Raw genomic sequence first — 16047 nt, forward strand, 5'->3', positions numbered from 1 at the left:
AACTCCAGGGCTCACTCCTGTATTTATTTTCATTAAAATATAGTTGTTTATTCACTGTTTGGCCATCTTTGTGGAAGGGAGAGCTCACTAGAGGCCTCTAGCCAGCCATCTTGCTGGGGTCACTTCAACATCATCTACTTTGATTTTTTAATTGAAAGGAGTCACACATTGAAGGAACATAAGTGGTATTCAGTGAAAAATAAATCTCAAAAGAAGAACAGTTGAAAATTAATGATCTAAGCCTCTGACCTAGGTTAAAAAATTACTAAACTCAAAGAGTAGCTGGAGAGAGAACAGAAACCAATGGAATAGGAAACAGAGCTTGAGTAGAGCAAAAGTGGGTTCCTTGGCAAAATTAATAAACGGACAAATCTCTAGCAATATTGATCAATAAAAAAGAGAGAATGGCCAGGTGCAGTGGCTCATTCCTGTAATCCTAGCACTTTGGGAGGCCGAGGTGGGCAGATCACTTATGGCCAGGAGTTCGAGACCAGCCTGGCCAACATGGTAAAACTCCATTTCTACTAAAAATACAAAAATTAGCTGGGTATGGTGGCATGCAGCTGTAGTCTCAGCTACTCCAGAGGCTGAGACACAAGAATCTCTTGAACCGGGGAGGTGAAGGTTGCAGTGAGCCAAGATTGCACCACTGCACTCCAGCCTGGGTGACAGAACAAGACTCTGTCTCTAAAGAAAACGAAAGAAAGAGAGGAAGAAAAGAAAAGAAAGAGAGAGAGAAGGAGGGAGGGAGGGAGGGAGGGAAGAAGAGAAAAAGGGAGGAAGAAAGAAAGGAAAGAACAGATTGACATATTTGAAATGAAAATGAGGACAAAACTCATTTTGATAAAAAATATAGTAACATAAATATAACAGATTACAAGGATAGGAAAAATATTACAAACAACTTTATGGCAATACATTTGGAAACATATACAAAACAGATAAATTCATAGGAAAAAAAATCTTATCAATAGTGACATAAGAAGAAATAGAGGTCAGGTGCAGCGGCTCACGCTTGTAATCCCAGCACTTTGGGAGGCTGAGGTGGGCAAACACACGAGGCCAGGAGTTTGAGACCAGATTTGCCAACATGGCGAAACCCTGTCTCTACTAAAAATACCAAAATTAGCTGAGCGTGGTGGCACATGCCTCTAATCCCAGCTACTCGAGTGGCTGAGGCATGAGAATTGCTTGAACCCGGAAGGCGGAGGTGGAAGCCAAGATTGTGCCACTGCACTCCAGCCTGGGCGACTGAGTGAGACCCTGTCTCAAAAAAAAAAAAAAAAAAAAAAAAAAAAGACAAAGAAATAGAAAATCCAAAGTCCCATAACTATTACATAAATTGAGTAATAAAAGTGAATTGTTCCCCTCCCTTAAACACTAGGCCCAGATGCCTTTTACAGGTGAAATCTACCACAGTAGTCAAGGAATTGATTATTCCCATTGTGAACAAACTCTTTTCAGAAAACAGAAAAAGAGGGAACACATCACAATACATTTCATAACATTAACAAAGTCTTAATGTGAAACCCAAAGATAATATAAACAAGAAAAATTACAGGCCAATGTTATTCATAAATATAGTTGCCAAAATCCTAAACAAAATATTAGCAAATCCAATCCAATTGTGTATTAGGGTATTCAAGGATGATTCAGCTTTAGAAAATCCATTACTTGAATTCACCATAATAAGAAACTAAAGAAAAAGAGATATGGCTATTTCAATAGGTGAAGACAAAGCATTGGATAAAATTAAATATCTATTCATGATTTTAAAATTCTTAGCTATATACTGAAGGGAATTTCCTTAACCTGATAAAGGATACCTTCCCAAACTATAGCAAACATAGGTATTAGTGGTGAAATGTTAGAGGCAAGCCCTTTAAAATCAAGCATAAGACAAGGATTCCCCCATCATCATTCCTATGAAACATTATTAAACAGTGCAGTAAAGACAAGAAAAGTAAATAAAACCTCTAGGACTTGAGATGGAAGGACCAAAAGTCATTATTGGCAGGTGTTACGATTATCTACATTAAGAAAGCCCCAAAGAATTTATGGAGTACATAATAGTTTTAGTAAGAGTTTAGCAAGGTTACCAACTAAAAGATCAATAATTAAAGATCCAAAAATTATTTACACTTTCTTTGGCAACAGAGAGTTGGAAAATGTAAAATTAAGATAATAGTCAACAACAATGGCCAGGCACAGCAGCTTGAGCCTGTAGTCTCAGCTACTGGGAGGCTGAGGCGGGAGGATTGCTTAAGCCCAGGAGTCAGGGCTGCAGTGAGCTATAATCATTCCACTGCACTCCAGCCTGGGCAACACAGCAAGACCCCATCTCCAAAAAAAAAGAGAATTAACAACGTATAGCAGAAGAAAAGTGTACACTGAAATAAACACAATGAAAGATGTATAAGCCCTTTATTGGAAAAATTGTGTAAATTTATTAAATGCATGTAAGAATCCCTAAGAGGGAGGCAATGTCTCACTCATGGTTAGGGACGCTAATATTATAAAGATGTCCCCCCTTCCCGAATTGATCATAGATCCAGTGGAATCACAATTAAAATTTCCAAATTGGTAGTGGTTGTTTTTGATGCAACTTGCTGTGCTCATTCTGCATTTTACATAGAAGAGCAAAGAGTTAAAAATTTAGCCGGGCGCGGTGGCTCACGCTTGTAATCCCAGCACTTTGGGAGGCCGAGGCGGGCGGATCACGAGGTCAGGAGATCGAGACCATGGTGAAACCCCGTCTCTACTAAAAATACAAAAAAATTAGCCGGGCGTGGTGGCGGGCGCCTGTAGTCCCAGCTACTCGGAGAGGCTGAGGCAGGAGAATGGCGTGAACCCGGGAGGCGGAGCTTGCAGTGAGCCGAGATTGCGCCACTGCACTCCAGCCTGGGCGACAGAGCAAGACTCTGTCTCAAAAAAAAAAAAAAAAAAATTTATCAAGTTATTCCCGAAAAAAGACAAAGTGGGAGGACTTGCCCTCTCAAATATCTATTTATTTTAAAACCATTAGGACATTGAGGTGTTAGCACTAAATTACATCTACTAACCAATGAAACAGAACACAGAGCCCAGAAGCACTCACACTTGTACGGACACTTGATAATGACAGAGGTGGCACCACAGATCAGTGGGAAGAGATGGATTTTCCAATAAATGATGCTGCGCAATTGGGTACCCGTGTGGGAAAAAATTACCTTAGACAGCTACTTGCCCCATATGTGTAACAGTCAATTCCAGGTAGTTTAAAAGCTTAAATGTGAAGGACAAAACTTTAAAACCTTGTAGAAGAACTTACATGAAACTATCTTATGATCTTGGGATACAGAAGTCTTCCTAAAATAAGACCCACAGAGCATAAACAACAAAAGAAAATAAATAAATTTGACTACATTAAAATTGAGAACTTTTATTCAGCAAAAGGCATTCATCTGAAGAATGAAAAGACTCAATCTGGGATAGGCTAGTTGCAACCGAAACAGAGTTAGTATCCAAAATTTATAAAGAGCCCCTATAAATGAATGAGATAAAGCATGCTTCATATAAAAATGGGCAGAAAAGGCAGGAAAAGACCATAGAATTCTGGTAGTATGCTAAAACCTGTGGAATCGTACATTTCTTTTTTTTTGTTTTGAGACCAGGTCTCACTGTGTCCCTCAGGCTGGAGTGCAGTGGCGTGATCACAGCTCATTGCAGCCTCGACCTCCCAGTTTCAAGCAATCCTCCCACCTTGGCCTTTGTAATAGCTGGGACTACAACACGCCACCACACCAGGCTAATTTTTGTATTTTTTTGTGGAGACAGGGTTTTGCCATTTTGCCCAGCCTGGTCTTGAACTCTGGGGCTCAAGCGATCCTCCCACCTCGGCTCCCAAAGTCCTGGGACTACAGGCATGCGCTGTCATGCCCAGCTGGAACTGTACACTGTAAATAAGTGAATTTTATGGTGTGTGAATTATATCTCAGTAAGGCTGTTTTGTTTTATTTTTTTAAGACATGAACATGGATTTCACAAAAGAAAAAACACAAGGGCCAAAAAACATAAAAAGTTGCTAAACCTCATTAGAAAATGGAAAATGCGGTGGCTCATGCCTGTAATCCCCGCACTTTGGGAGGCTGAGGCAGGCGGATCACTTGAGCTCAGGAGTTAGAGACCAGATTAGGCAACATGGCAAAAAACCGTCTCTACTAAAAATGCAGAAAAAAAAAAAAAATTAGCCAGGCATGGTGGCACAGGCCTGTAATCCCAGCTACCTGGGAAGCCGAGGCAAGAGAATCATTTGAACCTGGGAAGCAGAGGTTGCAGTGAGCCGAGATCGCACCATTGCACTCCAGCCTGGGCAACAGAGCCAGACCCTGTCTCAAAAAAAATAAACAACAAAAAAAAAGAAAATGGAAAATAAGAATTTAAATCATAATGGTACATTGTTTTGTTCCTATCAGCTTGTCAAACATTAAGTCTGTCCAAACCAAGTACTGATGAGGAAATGGATGAGTAGGAAGCCCTGCTGAAGAACATTTAGACTTTTTTCTTTCTTTCACTTTGCAAATGCTGCTGTAATAAACATGCCGTATGTGTGGCTCTGCGTATTCGTGTGACTGTTTCTCCAGATTAAAACCCTGGAAGGGAACTGTAGTTGCACTTCTGTTTTTAATGGGTGCCACCAAAGTGCTCAAGAGCTCGTAATTCTACTGGTGGCAATAAAGAATTGGATGACTGAAAGTGATAGATGCTTTGGAGATGACTGAAACATCCAAGAAACAAAGGCTTCATCTAAGTTGGGTGATGCCACATGGCAGACCATGAGGACATCAGGACAGCGATGTGAGGGACGGCCCCCAGAGCCATCAAAACTGCAGCCCTGCCCAAGTTAGTGGCCCAGTTCAGTGGAATTGCCCTCCTCGTGCTCAAGCTGTGGAAATGTTTATCATCATGAAACTTAAGGTTTAGGGAGCTTTTTTTCCCCCCTTAGGATCAATGATGGATTTAAAATATCCCTAAATGTTTTCTTTCAAGAATGGCTATATTACCCACGGCAGTTCTATTTTGATATACACATAGGGTATTTCAGTAATGACAGTTATTTCCATTTTTAGTGTTTCGAGGGGCTGGCCACAAGAGGGAACAGAAAGGGCACAGGCCTGGAAACAGGAACCAGAGCCACCTCCGCGGTCGCCGCCTTTCGGAGCCTCAGCTTCTTCACTTGCGAAGTGGAATTAGCAGTCCACATTGTGTGAAGTTGCTGTGAGGGTCAGTCAGGTAGTGCATACAGGTAAATGTGAGGGAATAATAAATTGTAGCAGTTTTGTTCCAGGCTCGATGTTCTTTCTGTATTTCCCATACAGGATCAGATTAACCAGTAGGCCCCCAGGCATAGCCCGGATTGTTCTATAAGAGAGTGGGTACCGCTCATCAGAGGAAAAAAATGGCCTCTTTTTCTCCTTGTCTTCTTCACCTGCCGTGAGATGGTGGGCCTCCCTTCCCCAGAGGCCAGCGGGTTGAAAACGGCCTTGTTGGTGCAGTGAGGGTTGGGGGGAGCCCGTCCTAGCCTTGTCCTGCTCCGAAACCCTCTGACCATCCCAGTGAGCTGTGGAAGCTTCTCTCCCGCTAATGGTGGGAATCACCAGGTCCCCGTGGCAGCTTCTGGATTGAAATGTCAGTCACTCTGGCCGCCCCTGGACACACGCATTCCGTTGTCATCTGTCGGGTGCCCACGGCAACTGCTGCAGTGTAATAGAGACAAATGTAGCACCAAACTGGAATGCGATGATTCCGAAATTATGTATTTAATTCACAACTGGTATAGAGTGCTCATAAAATCTTGATCATGATAGAGAGGCAATAAACATTTGAGAACATAAATATTTGGGGAGGAAATGGCTTTGTGAAACATTTAGTTGTGGAGTAGTTAGAAGAACAGAGAAAATCAGCCAGGCAGAACTCTCTAGACACCAGTCCATGAGTCATAGATGTAGGGTTGATAATGATCTTGAGTGAGTCGTTTTATGGGTGTGCGGAGTTCGCCTATCTCTAAAGGGGGGATGATGATAATGGTACCTGCTCACAGGGTGTGATGAGAAATAAATTAGGTGATGTGCGTTCAGTGCTTACAGAAGCCCATTATGAGCTCCAAAGAGTGGGACGATCCAGTGCCCTCTTGCTTGGTCACAATCAGGTCAGTGAGATGCCGGCATCTTCGGTGAGAGAGTGGTTCAGATTCCGTTCGCACTTTGGAGTGTGGCCCCTGGCAGCTGATCGCCTCTCCCCTCACCTTGGCAAAACATACATTTGTTACCGGTGCAGAAGGTGGTTTAAAAGGAATTTGTTACCATGAACAGTGAATTTTTAGGTATGCAAATGATCACTTAAGAAACGGCTTCACAGGTTGCAGGCGCCCTCCCTCTGGCTCCCTGCCTGGCTTTCGGAGCCAAGCTCCACACCTCAAGGTGCCTCTAGGAGAGAGTTGAGCCTGACAGCAGCTTCCCCCAGACACTGCAGAAGGCAGAATGGCTTAAACTGAGGGCCTCGAAGCTTTCTCTCTAGAACCTGGGAGCTTCTTTTTTGGGAGGAGAATTCTTTTCTATACAAGAATGAGCTTCTGTTTTTGTACTTCCTATGAGAGGAAAGCAAAGGGAAGTGGAATTTATGTAGACCAGGAAGAGTTTGGACAAAAGAACTCTTTAGTGTCTGCAAAGGTGGCAATGGGAGGAAAGCTAAGGGCAGCTGAGGAATACACCTCCTTTTCAAAAAATCTTTGAGGCTAGGTGTGGTGGCTCACACCTGTAATCCCAGCACTTTGAGAGGCCAAGGTGGGTGGATCACTTGAGGTCAGGAGTTCGAGACCAGCCTGGCCAACATGGTGAAACCCCATCTCTACTAAAAATACAAAATTAGCCAGGCATGGTGGCGCATGCCTGTGATCCCAGCTGCTTGGGAGGCTGAGGCAGGAGAATCACTTGAACCCAGGAGGCGAAGGTTGCAGTGAGCAGAGATCGCACCATTGCACTCCAGCCTGGGAAACAAGAGCGAAACTCCGTCTCAAAAAAAAAAAAAAAAAAAAAATCTGAGAGTTGGAGCCATTCATTGGCCTGAGGCAACTCTGTGTGTAAAATTAAGGGTCTTCTGGTGTTCTCTTTGGCCCTGGGATGCTATAATGCAATGGCTACTGGGGCTGCCACTTCTATAGCTGGTGATTTATGGCTCTCAGCAAATAGGAAGATCACGTATTCATTCAGCAAACCGATTAAGCCCTGTGATGAGGGCTATGTGCACACAGTGCAGGCTCTGAAGGTGCAAAGGTGGGAGTGAGGCGCATTCCTGCCCTCCATGGTCCCTCTCCCAGGAGCTTCCCTCTGGCAGAACAGACAGATTTGGACACAGCTAACTACTGTCCTTCACAGTGAGTGCATTCTTTGAGGTTTGCCTTTGAGCCGGTGCAATCAGGTGGGACGGGTCGAGGTGCTCAGGTGCTCGGCTGGCAACACTCTCTCCTGGTGTGGCTCTTGGGGTGCAGGGTAGGGGGCACCTGGCACCTGGGAGATACCATAGGCAAGAAAGCAGCTGAGGGGGTGCCAGGACACAGTAGTGTTCCAGGTCCCTGACACATGGAAAATATGAAAACCTGCCAAATCTTTTAGACAACCAAGTTGTAATCCAAATATTCTGGCATGACAGCAAGTGCTTGCTCCTGTCAGCTAAAAGAAGGGAAGATGCTGATAAAAATATCAGCAAGGTGGGGCACGGTGGCGCATGCATGTAATCCCATCACTTTAGGAGGCCGAAGCGGGCGGACTACCTGAGGTTGGGAGTTCGAGACCAGCCTGGCCAACATGGTGAAACCCCGTCTCTACTAAAAATACAAAATTAGCCGGGTGTGGTGGCACATGCCTGTAATCCCAGCTACTTGGGAGGCTGAGGCAGGAAAAGTGCTTGAATCCGGGAGGCAGAGGTTGCAATGAGCCAAGATTGCACCATTGTACTCCAGCCTGGGCAACAAGAGCAAAACTCCGTCTCAAAAAAAAAAAAAAAAAAAATCAGTGGTAATGTTTTGGCTGTAAAGCCTTTTTCTTTAAGTGGTTGGAGAAAAATGGAATCAAATTGGAAATTGTTGGTTCCTTATGTGCGATAGGCATGGCTGGAGGAGGGAGAGGAGGAGAAGCTGCCCTTGGCTCAAGTGTCCTCCCAGAAACAGCGGCAGGAGGAAGCGCCAGCATCACAGAGAGGGCAGTGGCAAGAGGAATGGGCATTGAAAGTTTCACTCTTCACAATGGAAACTTGATATGAAAGGGGGGCGGCCTGATATGTTTCCAATCAGATAAGGATGGGGGCCGATCCTGTTCTCTCATTTGCATGCTTACTGATCTTCCACCAACAGAGTCACTGGTGATTAATGCCAATGTTACACACTGGGTGCCCACACCTCTCAAAGGCCTGCTGGATATCACCTTGGGCTCATGCTGCAATACGCTGATTTGGCTCCATCATGGGTCCCATTTATGTCTGCAGTCCTGCTCAAACATGATGAAATGCAAATAGCCATTTCTGTCCCAAACTGAAATACATCTCTGTGCTTGCTTGTGGCCGAGGTACTTCAGAAACATCAAAGAGTATCATCTGCTTCCCCTTTCCTGACCTTGCGTGTTCTGCTGTCTCCTGGTAGCATGTTGTTGCAGAGATCCTAGGCGGCCATGTGCCTTCTTCTTCTTCCCCTGGAGTTTCTGCTGACCTGAGTGGGTTCTCAGCCATTAACCAAGCCACCCTGCAGTGGGTCCTTTAGAGACAGGCAGCGTGGTGTGAGGGCAAAGAGCTGCCTTCTGGAACCGCTCTCCAGGCTCCAGTACCCTTTGTAAGTTGCGCTGTCTGAATGACTTACCCCACCTGGAGGTCTCCTTCTCCATCATCAAATGGAGGCGATGATGGGACCTAATTCAGAAGGCAGTGGAGAGACTGGATGAGTAAATAGAAGAGGAGGCCTTCGTGCATGCTCCCTGCGGTCCCCATTGTCACCTGAGTGCCACTCCAAGAGGCTGCAGGGATGGGGCGTGAGAGCACTTGTCTCCTGCCCACTTGTCTCCTTCCATAGAGAACGTGGAGGGGCTTCATGCTCTCCAGAGTGGGGATCCCCTCACTGCGATGGTGCCCTTCCGCCCCAGCCAGGCCACCCTGGGGATGACCCATACCCTCCAGCAAGGAAACTGGCTTAAAGCTACCAGCCTGAGCCTGTGCCAGGGGCCCTTCCCTACCAGGACATGAGTACCTGGGGATTAGTCCAGGATGGCTTCAGCCCCCACACTCATGAGCTCTCTCTGCCCCAGCCACCCCAAATAAACCCATCGTCTAAGTAAACAGTGTGTGCAGCTTTGTGGACATGTCCCATGAGCAGTTCTAACTGGGCTGCTGCCCCTAAGCCCTTCCCAGATAAGAGTTGTGAGGACCCTGCCACTGGGGCCAGGCAGAGGGTCAGGGCTGCCTGCCTGCCTGCTAGGCCCACATCCTACAGGGCCAGGTGCAGCCACTGGCAGGGGATGGAGGTTGTTCTTGGCAATGGAGCGGCAAGATGAGAGAGCCCAGAACCAGCTGGCTTACTAGGGGGGTGATGGGGAGGTTACTTTATGTCTCTGACCCTCAGGTTCCCCGGGACAAAAGGAGGTCAGCAATGGCCTGGCTCCTTCCTCATGGGAATGCAGCGTGATTCCCCACTGTAGAGTGCTTAGCTCGGAGCCCAGATGTGGCAGCTGCTATTCCTAGTAGTAAGAGAAGGACTCACTTCAATTTGTTCACTCCACTAGTATTTATTGTAGGCTTCTCTTTGCCAGGCACCGTTCCAGACGCTGGGGCCACAGAAACAAGCAAGACATTCCCATGGGAGGAGGCGGACATTAGACAAATAAACAGAGAAGAACTACCTGCTAGGACCAAGTGCTCTATGTGGGATTAAAGTGCCAGGGCATGATCGAGTAGGGGCAAGGTGACTGGTTTGGATGCACTGGTGGGGGAAGGTGCCTCTGAGGAGGGCTGGTTTAAGCTCGGACTTGAATGGAAGGAAGGAGCCAGCTGCAGGAGGAGGGGAGGAAGAGCTCTGCAGGCGGGGTGGGTGGGGGGCAGCCAGCGCCCACGTCCTGGGCCAGGGACAGCCAGGCCCATTCCAGGAGAGCTGGGGGAAGGGAGGAAGCCACTGGAGGAACAAGGTGGGGGCGGGGTGTGGCGATGGTGGTTATTTCAAACATTTTATTACACAGGGTATCTACTTATTGTAGAAAAGTTAGAAAATGTAGCTAAGTAAAAATATTTCCAATATCCAAAGATAACTAATGTTGACACTCGGGTGTATGTCTATTCCAACATTTTTAAAACTACTCTATAAAAACAGGTCTTGGCCGGGCACGGTGGCTCACACCTATAATCCCAGCGCTTTGGGAGGCTGAGGCGGGTGGATCATTTGAGGTCAGGAGTTCGAGACCAGCCTGACCAACATGATGAAACCCCATCTCTACTAAAAATACCAAAAAAAAATTAGTCGGGCGTGGTGCTGCATGCCTGTAGTCCCAGCTACTCAGGAGGCTGAGGCAGGAAAATTGCTTGAACCAGGGAGGCAGAGGTTGCAGTGAGCCCAGATCGTGCCACTGCACTCCAGCCTGGGTAACAGAGCGAGACTCCTTCTCAAAAATAAAAAAATGAGAAAATAAATAATAAAAATGAAAACAAGGTCTTAATTGCACACATTATATCACAGCCTTTTCCTCTATGGAATATACCATGAACCCATGTTCACAAGCGCTGTCCCCAGCCTCACCGTCAGTGGCTGCACAGTACTTGTTCGAGAGCATTTGTGCTCGTCAGCCGTCACACATAGACCAGGATTATCACAGGGTGATGGCCCTGGGGGGAGATGCCACCAGGATGTTGCAGGCTTCTCGGCTGGAATCATAGACTTAATTCACAGACAACTAGCAAAACCCAGAAGTTGTTTTTTTTTTTTTGGAGTCTCACTCTGTCATCCTGGCTAGAGTACAGTGGCATGATCTCGGCTCATTGCAACCTCTGCCTCCCGGGTTCAAGCGATTCTCCTGCCTCAGCCTCCTGAGTAGCTGGGATTACAGGCGTGCACCACCATGCCCGGCTAATTTTTGTATTTTTAGTATACACGGGGTTTCACCATGTTGGCTGGGCTGGTCTTGAACTCCTGACCTCAAATGATCTGCCCGCCTTGGCCTCTCAAAGTGCTGGGATTACAGGCATGAGCCACGGCACCCGGCATAAAACCCAGAAGTTTTAAATTGCAGTTCTGTGTACCTGGCCAAAGACGTGGAAAAGCTTTATCTAGAAATTCAGGTTTCACCTCCTTAGGTTGGTTCACTTAAGAAGTTTAACCTGGGAGCAAAACCCAGATAAACAGTTTAACCCTGGGTTCTTTTCCATAGGCAATTAGGGGAGGCTCCTCTTGGCCTGGCTAAGCCACAGGGCTGGCCTCTGGGTTAGGCCTTCCAGGCGGTGACCTTTACACCCACAAATGGAGGTTTCTTCCAATTGCAAAGTCAAGTCCAGGGTACAATTTGTACCTAATTTCCATTGGTATCTCTGGATGCAGCCTGAAGTTAGGTGCAGATTTGGGAGGGCAGGGAGCCTAAGGGAACTTCTCTCTGAAGTTGCTCTCGTGGAGGAGCTCGCGTCCTGGTGGGATTCACCAGATGGAGTCCTATTTGAAGCGCTAGAATCTGAACCCTTGTCTTTGCGAGTCCACAAGTAAGAGCTTCTGATCCTATTTAGAAATTTGAGAAGAAAGCATGGTTTTCCTGGAATGAAAGCTCAGAGGGGATGTCCCAGAGTTGGAATATTCAGGGAAGTCCTCAGAATTGTGCTGGGAAGGCCACAGAGGTATGTCTCATGTTGGCCACTGCTGCCTCAATGCTGGACAGAAAGATGTGTAGAAGAAATGAAAGGGGCCGGGCGTGGTGGCTCACACCTGTAATCCCAGCACTTTGAGAGGCCAAGGCAGGTGGCTCACTTGAGGTCAGGATTTCGAGACCAGCCTGGCCAACATGTTGAAACCCCGTCTCTACTCAAAGTACAAAAATTAGCTGGGTGTGGTGGTGCACGCCTGTAATCCCAGCTACTCAGGAGGCTGAGGCAGGAGAATCGCTTGAACCCAGGAGGCGAAGGTTGCAGTGAGCCAAGATCGCACCATTGCACTCCAGCCTGCGTGACAGAGTCCATGAGAAGGGGTGAAGGAAGAGAGGCTGGCTCAGGGGTGGGCACAGAGAGGCCAAGAAGCCTGATGCATCAGGGCCTCCCAGGCCTCCCCAAGTTGCGTACACATGGCAGAAACTCAATATAAGTGTACTGTCAGTATCTCGAGGAAAGGAAGACAGAGGAAGTAGACTGGGGAAGAAATAAAAGGATGGCAAGTGCACGCCCACCCCAACACCAGCCCCATGGCCTCCTGTAGCAGCGTCTGTTCTCTGCCCCAGTTCTGGTGGCTCCTGGCCTTGGGCTTTCCCACTCACCCCTTCAACTGCCCTCAGCTCCAGTCCACCACTGCAAGAGGATTTTCACATCGATTTCAAAAATAAAAATTATCGATGAACAAATCTGTCTCAAGAAAAAAAAAAAAACAGAATTAATATGAAGCACTTAAGAGACTTCCTGCATTTAGGAAACAGCAACACAGCCCAGTGGCTCCCACCCTGGATGTTAGTGTCCAGCAGCTGTGGGTCTGGAGTTCTTCTGGGTCACTCACCAGCCAATATCCAGGTAAGCTGCCTCATCCATAAGATGGGGGTGACAGTTACACCTACGTCCCAGGCTTGCCATGAAGATGCAGTGAGAGGTATCCTGTGCATCCTCACAGAGTGCCGGGCATGGAGCACCTGAAGAGCCAGAGTGCCTTACGAGGTGCCTCACACAAGAGCATCCAGAGAGGCGGTAGTGCCCAATGGTTATGGCAGGCCAGGGTGTCCAGCACCTGAACCCAGAGTCTGCCTTTACTAGGGATGGGACCTTGAGAAGCTGGATAACTTCCCTGAGACCCAGTTCCCACACCTATCAAATAAGGGATGGTGGTTGTGCCTAACTCCTACAAAGAGAAGACTGCGTGAAATTATGTTATGTAGCATGCTTAGCTCATGAAAAACATTGTAACTATTAGCTGTTTAACAACTTAGCCATTTCTGACTGGGTGTGGTGGCTCACGCCTGTAATCCCAGCACATTGGGAGACCAAGATGGGCAGATCACCTGAGGTCAGGAGTTCGAGACCAGCCTGGCCAACATGGTGAAACCCCATCTCTACTAAAAATACAAAAATTAGCCGGGCGTGGTGGCAGGCACCTGTAATCCCAGCTACTGGGAGGCTGAGGCAAGAGAATCGCTTGAACCCGGGAGGCAGAGGTTGCAGTGAGCCAAGATCGCACCATTGCACTCCAGCCTGTGGTCAAGTGCGAGACTTAGTCTCAAAACAAACAAACAAACAAACAAACACAACTTAGCCACTTCATCAGAAAAATTATCCATCTAAGAAATTGGTGTGCACTTCACCCTCCTTGTCCAAACCATATTTACCAAACAACTTGTGGATCTCATCCCTTTGCCGATTGAAAACTGGTCTTTTCATAGTACATATTTGTATCTTTTAATATCGAGATCAACCCCAAGTACCACAGGCAGATGGTATCTGTGTGTATCTAAACACACGTGGTAAAAGCTGTGGGAGGCCAGGAATGTGCCTGGCTCATTCACCACTAGATCTGTAGTTCATAGGGCAGCTAGCAACTAGCATCTAGGAAGCACTGGGTAAATATTTGTTGAATGAATGAATGAACATCATTTGATTTTCTTAAACCAGAGACATTGATTCACACTTCCTCACCTGAGCCTTCTCGCACCTGAGCACCTGGGAGGCTGGCACCTGGGTGAAAAGTCGTCCCACTGTTTGTCCTTCTCAGTGGCCAGCATCTGCTGTGTCCTTGTCTCCATTCTGCCCACTCTTACTGAAATGAAGTTCTGATTCCACAGTGATAGGGGGGTTTGATAAGAGACTGAGACCACTGCTTAGACACATGAAGCTTTAAATCTGTGTGTTGTATGATCTGCACATGAGAACTTCTGGTCCAATCTTAGGTGTTATCACCGTTATGTTGGTCCTGTAGCTGAAAATGCACACTTTTCCGTTTTTAACAATAAACTTTTTCTTGTGATTTTATTTATTTATTTATTTATTTATTTATTTATTTATTTATTTATTTCTGAGACAGTTTCCCTCTCATTGCCCAGGCTGGGGTGCAATGGCACCATCTCAGCTCACTGCAACCTCCATCTCTCGGGTTCAAGCGATTCTCCTGCCTCAGTCTCCCAAGTAGCTGAGACTACAGGCGCCCATCACCGTGCCCGGCTAATTTTTGTATTTTTAGTAGAGACGGGGTTTCATTATGTTGGCCAGGCTGGTCTCGAACTCCTGACCTCAGGTGATCCACCTGCCTCGGCCTCCCAAAGTGCTGGGATTACAGGTGTGAGCCAACATGCCCAGCCTGTGATTTTATAATTAGTGTTTTTCTTAATTGTAGAAATAGTACAGTCTCATTGTAAAAAAAAAATTAAAGTTAAAATTAAAAAATTAAAACTAGACATATAAAGTAAGGCCAGGCTTGGTGGCTCACACCTGTAATCCCAGCACTTTGGGAGGCCAAGGCAGGCAGATCACTGGAGGTGGGGAGTTCAAGACCAGCCAGGCCAATGATGAAACCCCCCACTCTACAAAATACAAAAAATTAGCCAGGTGTGATGTAATCCCAGCTACAGGTTGAGGCATGAGAATCGCTTGAACCTGGGATGTGGAGGTTGCAGTGAGCCAAGATTGCATCACTGCATTCCAGCCTGTGTGACAGAACTAGACTCCATCTCAAAAAAGAAAAAAAAAAAAAAGCCGGGTGCAGTGGCTTACGCCTGTAATCCCAGCACTTTGGGAGGCCAAGGTAGGCAGATCATGAGGTCAAGAGATTGAAACCATCGTGGCCAACATGGTGAAACCCTGTCTCTACTAAAAATACAAAACTTAGCTGGGTGTGGTGGCACACGCCTGTAGTCCCAGCTCTTCAGGAGGCTGAGGCAGGAGAATCACTTGAACCCAGGAGGTGGAGGTTGCAGTGAGCCGAGATCGCACCACTGCACTCCAGCCTGGCAACAGAGTGAGACTCTGTCTCAAAAAAGTAATTCAGCAATGAGAAATCTTGTCCATATATCTTTACACTTGCACAAATATTTGCTTAAAATAAATTTCTGAACCAAGATACTTGGCTACTCTGAGCCTCAGTTGCCCCATGTATGCATTGAGAATACTGTTTACTTTGCAAGATGATATAAGGTAACAACTGTAAAATATTTAAGGCAGTTGTATTTGATGAATGATAGTTTGGTTTTATTTTAAACCAGAATGCATTAAACCCAGCTTGACTACTAATTGATACTTCATTTTCAATTAGGCCCCAATTAAATATTTTAGACCAAGTGGACTTACTTTCTTTTAATGTGCAGTTGGCCCTTCTTTCATCCTCGAAGCGGAGACTGTTTGATTTCTCTCCTCACGTGTGGCCCTGGGGTTCCTGCAACCTTTTCCACCTGGATCTATTCTGCTGCCTCCATAAGGCATTCTTGCAGACCTCATTGGTTGCTTCATTTGACAGCACAGTGTCCACTGCGCAGTTAAGGGGTGGAAGCCAACCCCTACTGTCATGTGCGTTTGTGGAAGAGTAAAGTGATGGATTAGGCCTCCCTGTTGCACAAGTCGGAATCTCTATTAGTATGTGATAATAGTATTGGCTAATTAAGTTGGGTAATTATCACATGCCAGCCTCCATACTAAGGCCACGGGTTAGTGCCTTTAATCCTCCTCACCTGTTGCCATCCCTGTCCCCTTAGATGGGGAACCTGGGGCTGCCCTTGGCCACACAGCCCTGGTGTCTGCTGGGTATGAGCCTCGATCCTGAGAGTGCAGACCCCAGAGCCCCAGCTCTGGCTGCTGCCCAGGCCCTACTCACAAAAGTGG

The 16047-nt window shown here is 46.5% G+C and overlaps 1 protein-coding gene across 8 annotated transcripts in view; it reads left to right on the top strand.

The window, feature by feature from the left end:
* Positions 1-16047, top strand: part of AK8 (adenylate kinase 8) — a 152548-nt gene that overhangs the window by 115526 nt on the left and 20975 nt on the right. The window contains exon 12 of one of the 8 annotated variants that reach the window (XR_008656462.2): positions 5109-5284. The exons of 6 other annotated variants lie outside the window; for them this stretch is intronic. Coding sequence is in view for 1 of the 2 variants with exons in the window: in XM_063635741.1 (XP_063491811.1) it covers positions 9828-9894 (67 nt within the window). In the remaining variant the exon portion in view is untranslated. Of the gene's footprint in view, positions 1-5108; positions 5285-9827; positions 9946-16047 lie in introns of those variants that run through there. One more of the 8 variants, XM_063635741.1, reaches the window with a different exon arrangement.

This window comes from Symphalangus syndactylus, chromosome 3 (assembly GCF_028878055.3).
Source record: "Symphalangus syndactylus isolate Jambi chromosome 3, NHGRI_mSymSyn1-v2.1_pri, whole genome shotgun sequence".
Lineage (NCBI taxonomy): Eukaryota > Metazoa > Chordata > Mammalia > Primates > Hylobatidae > Symphalangus > Symphalangus syndactylus.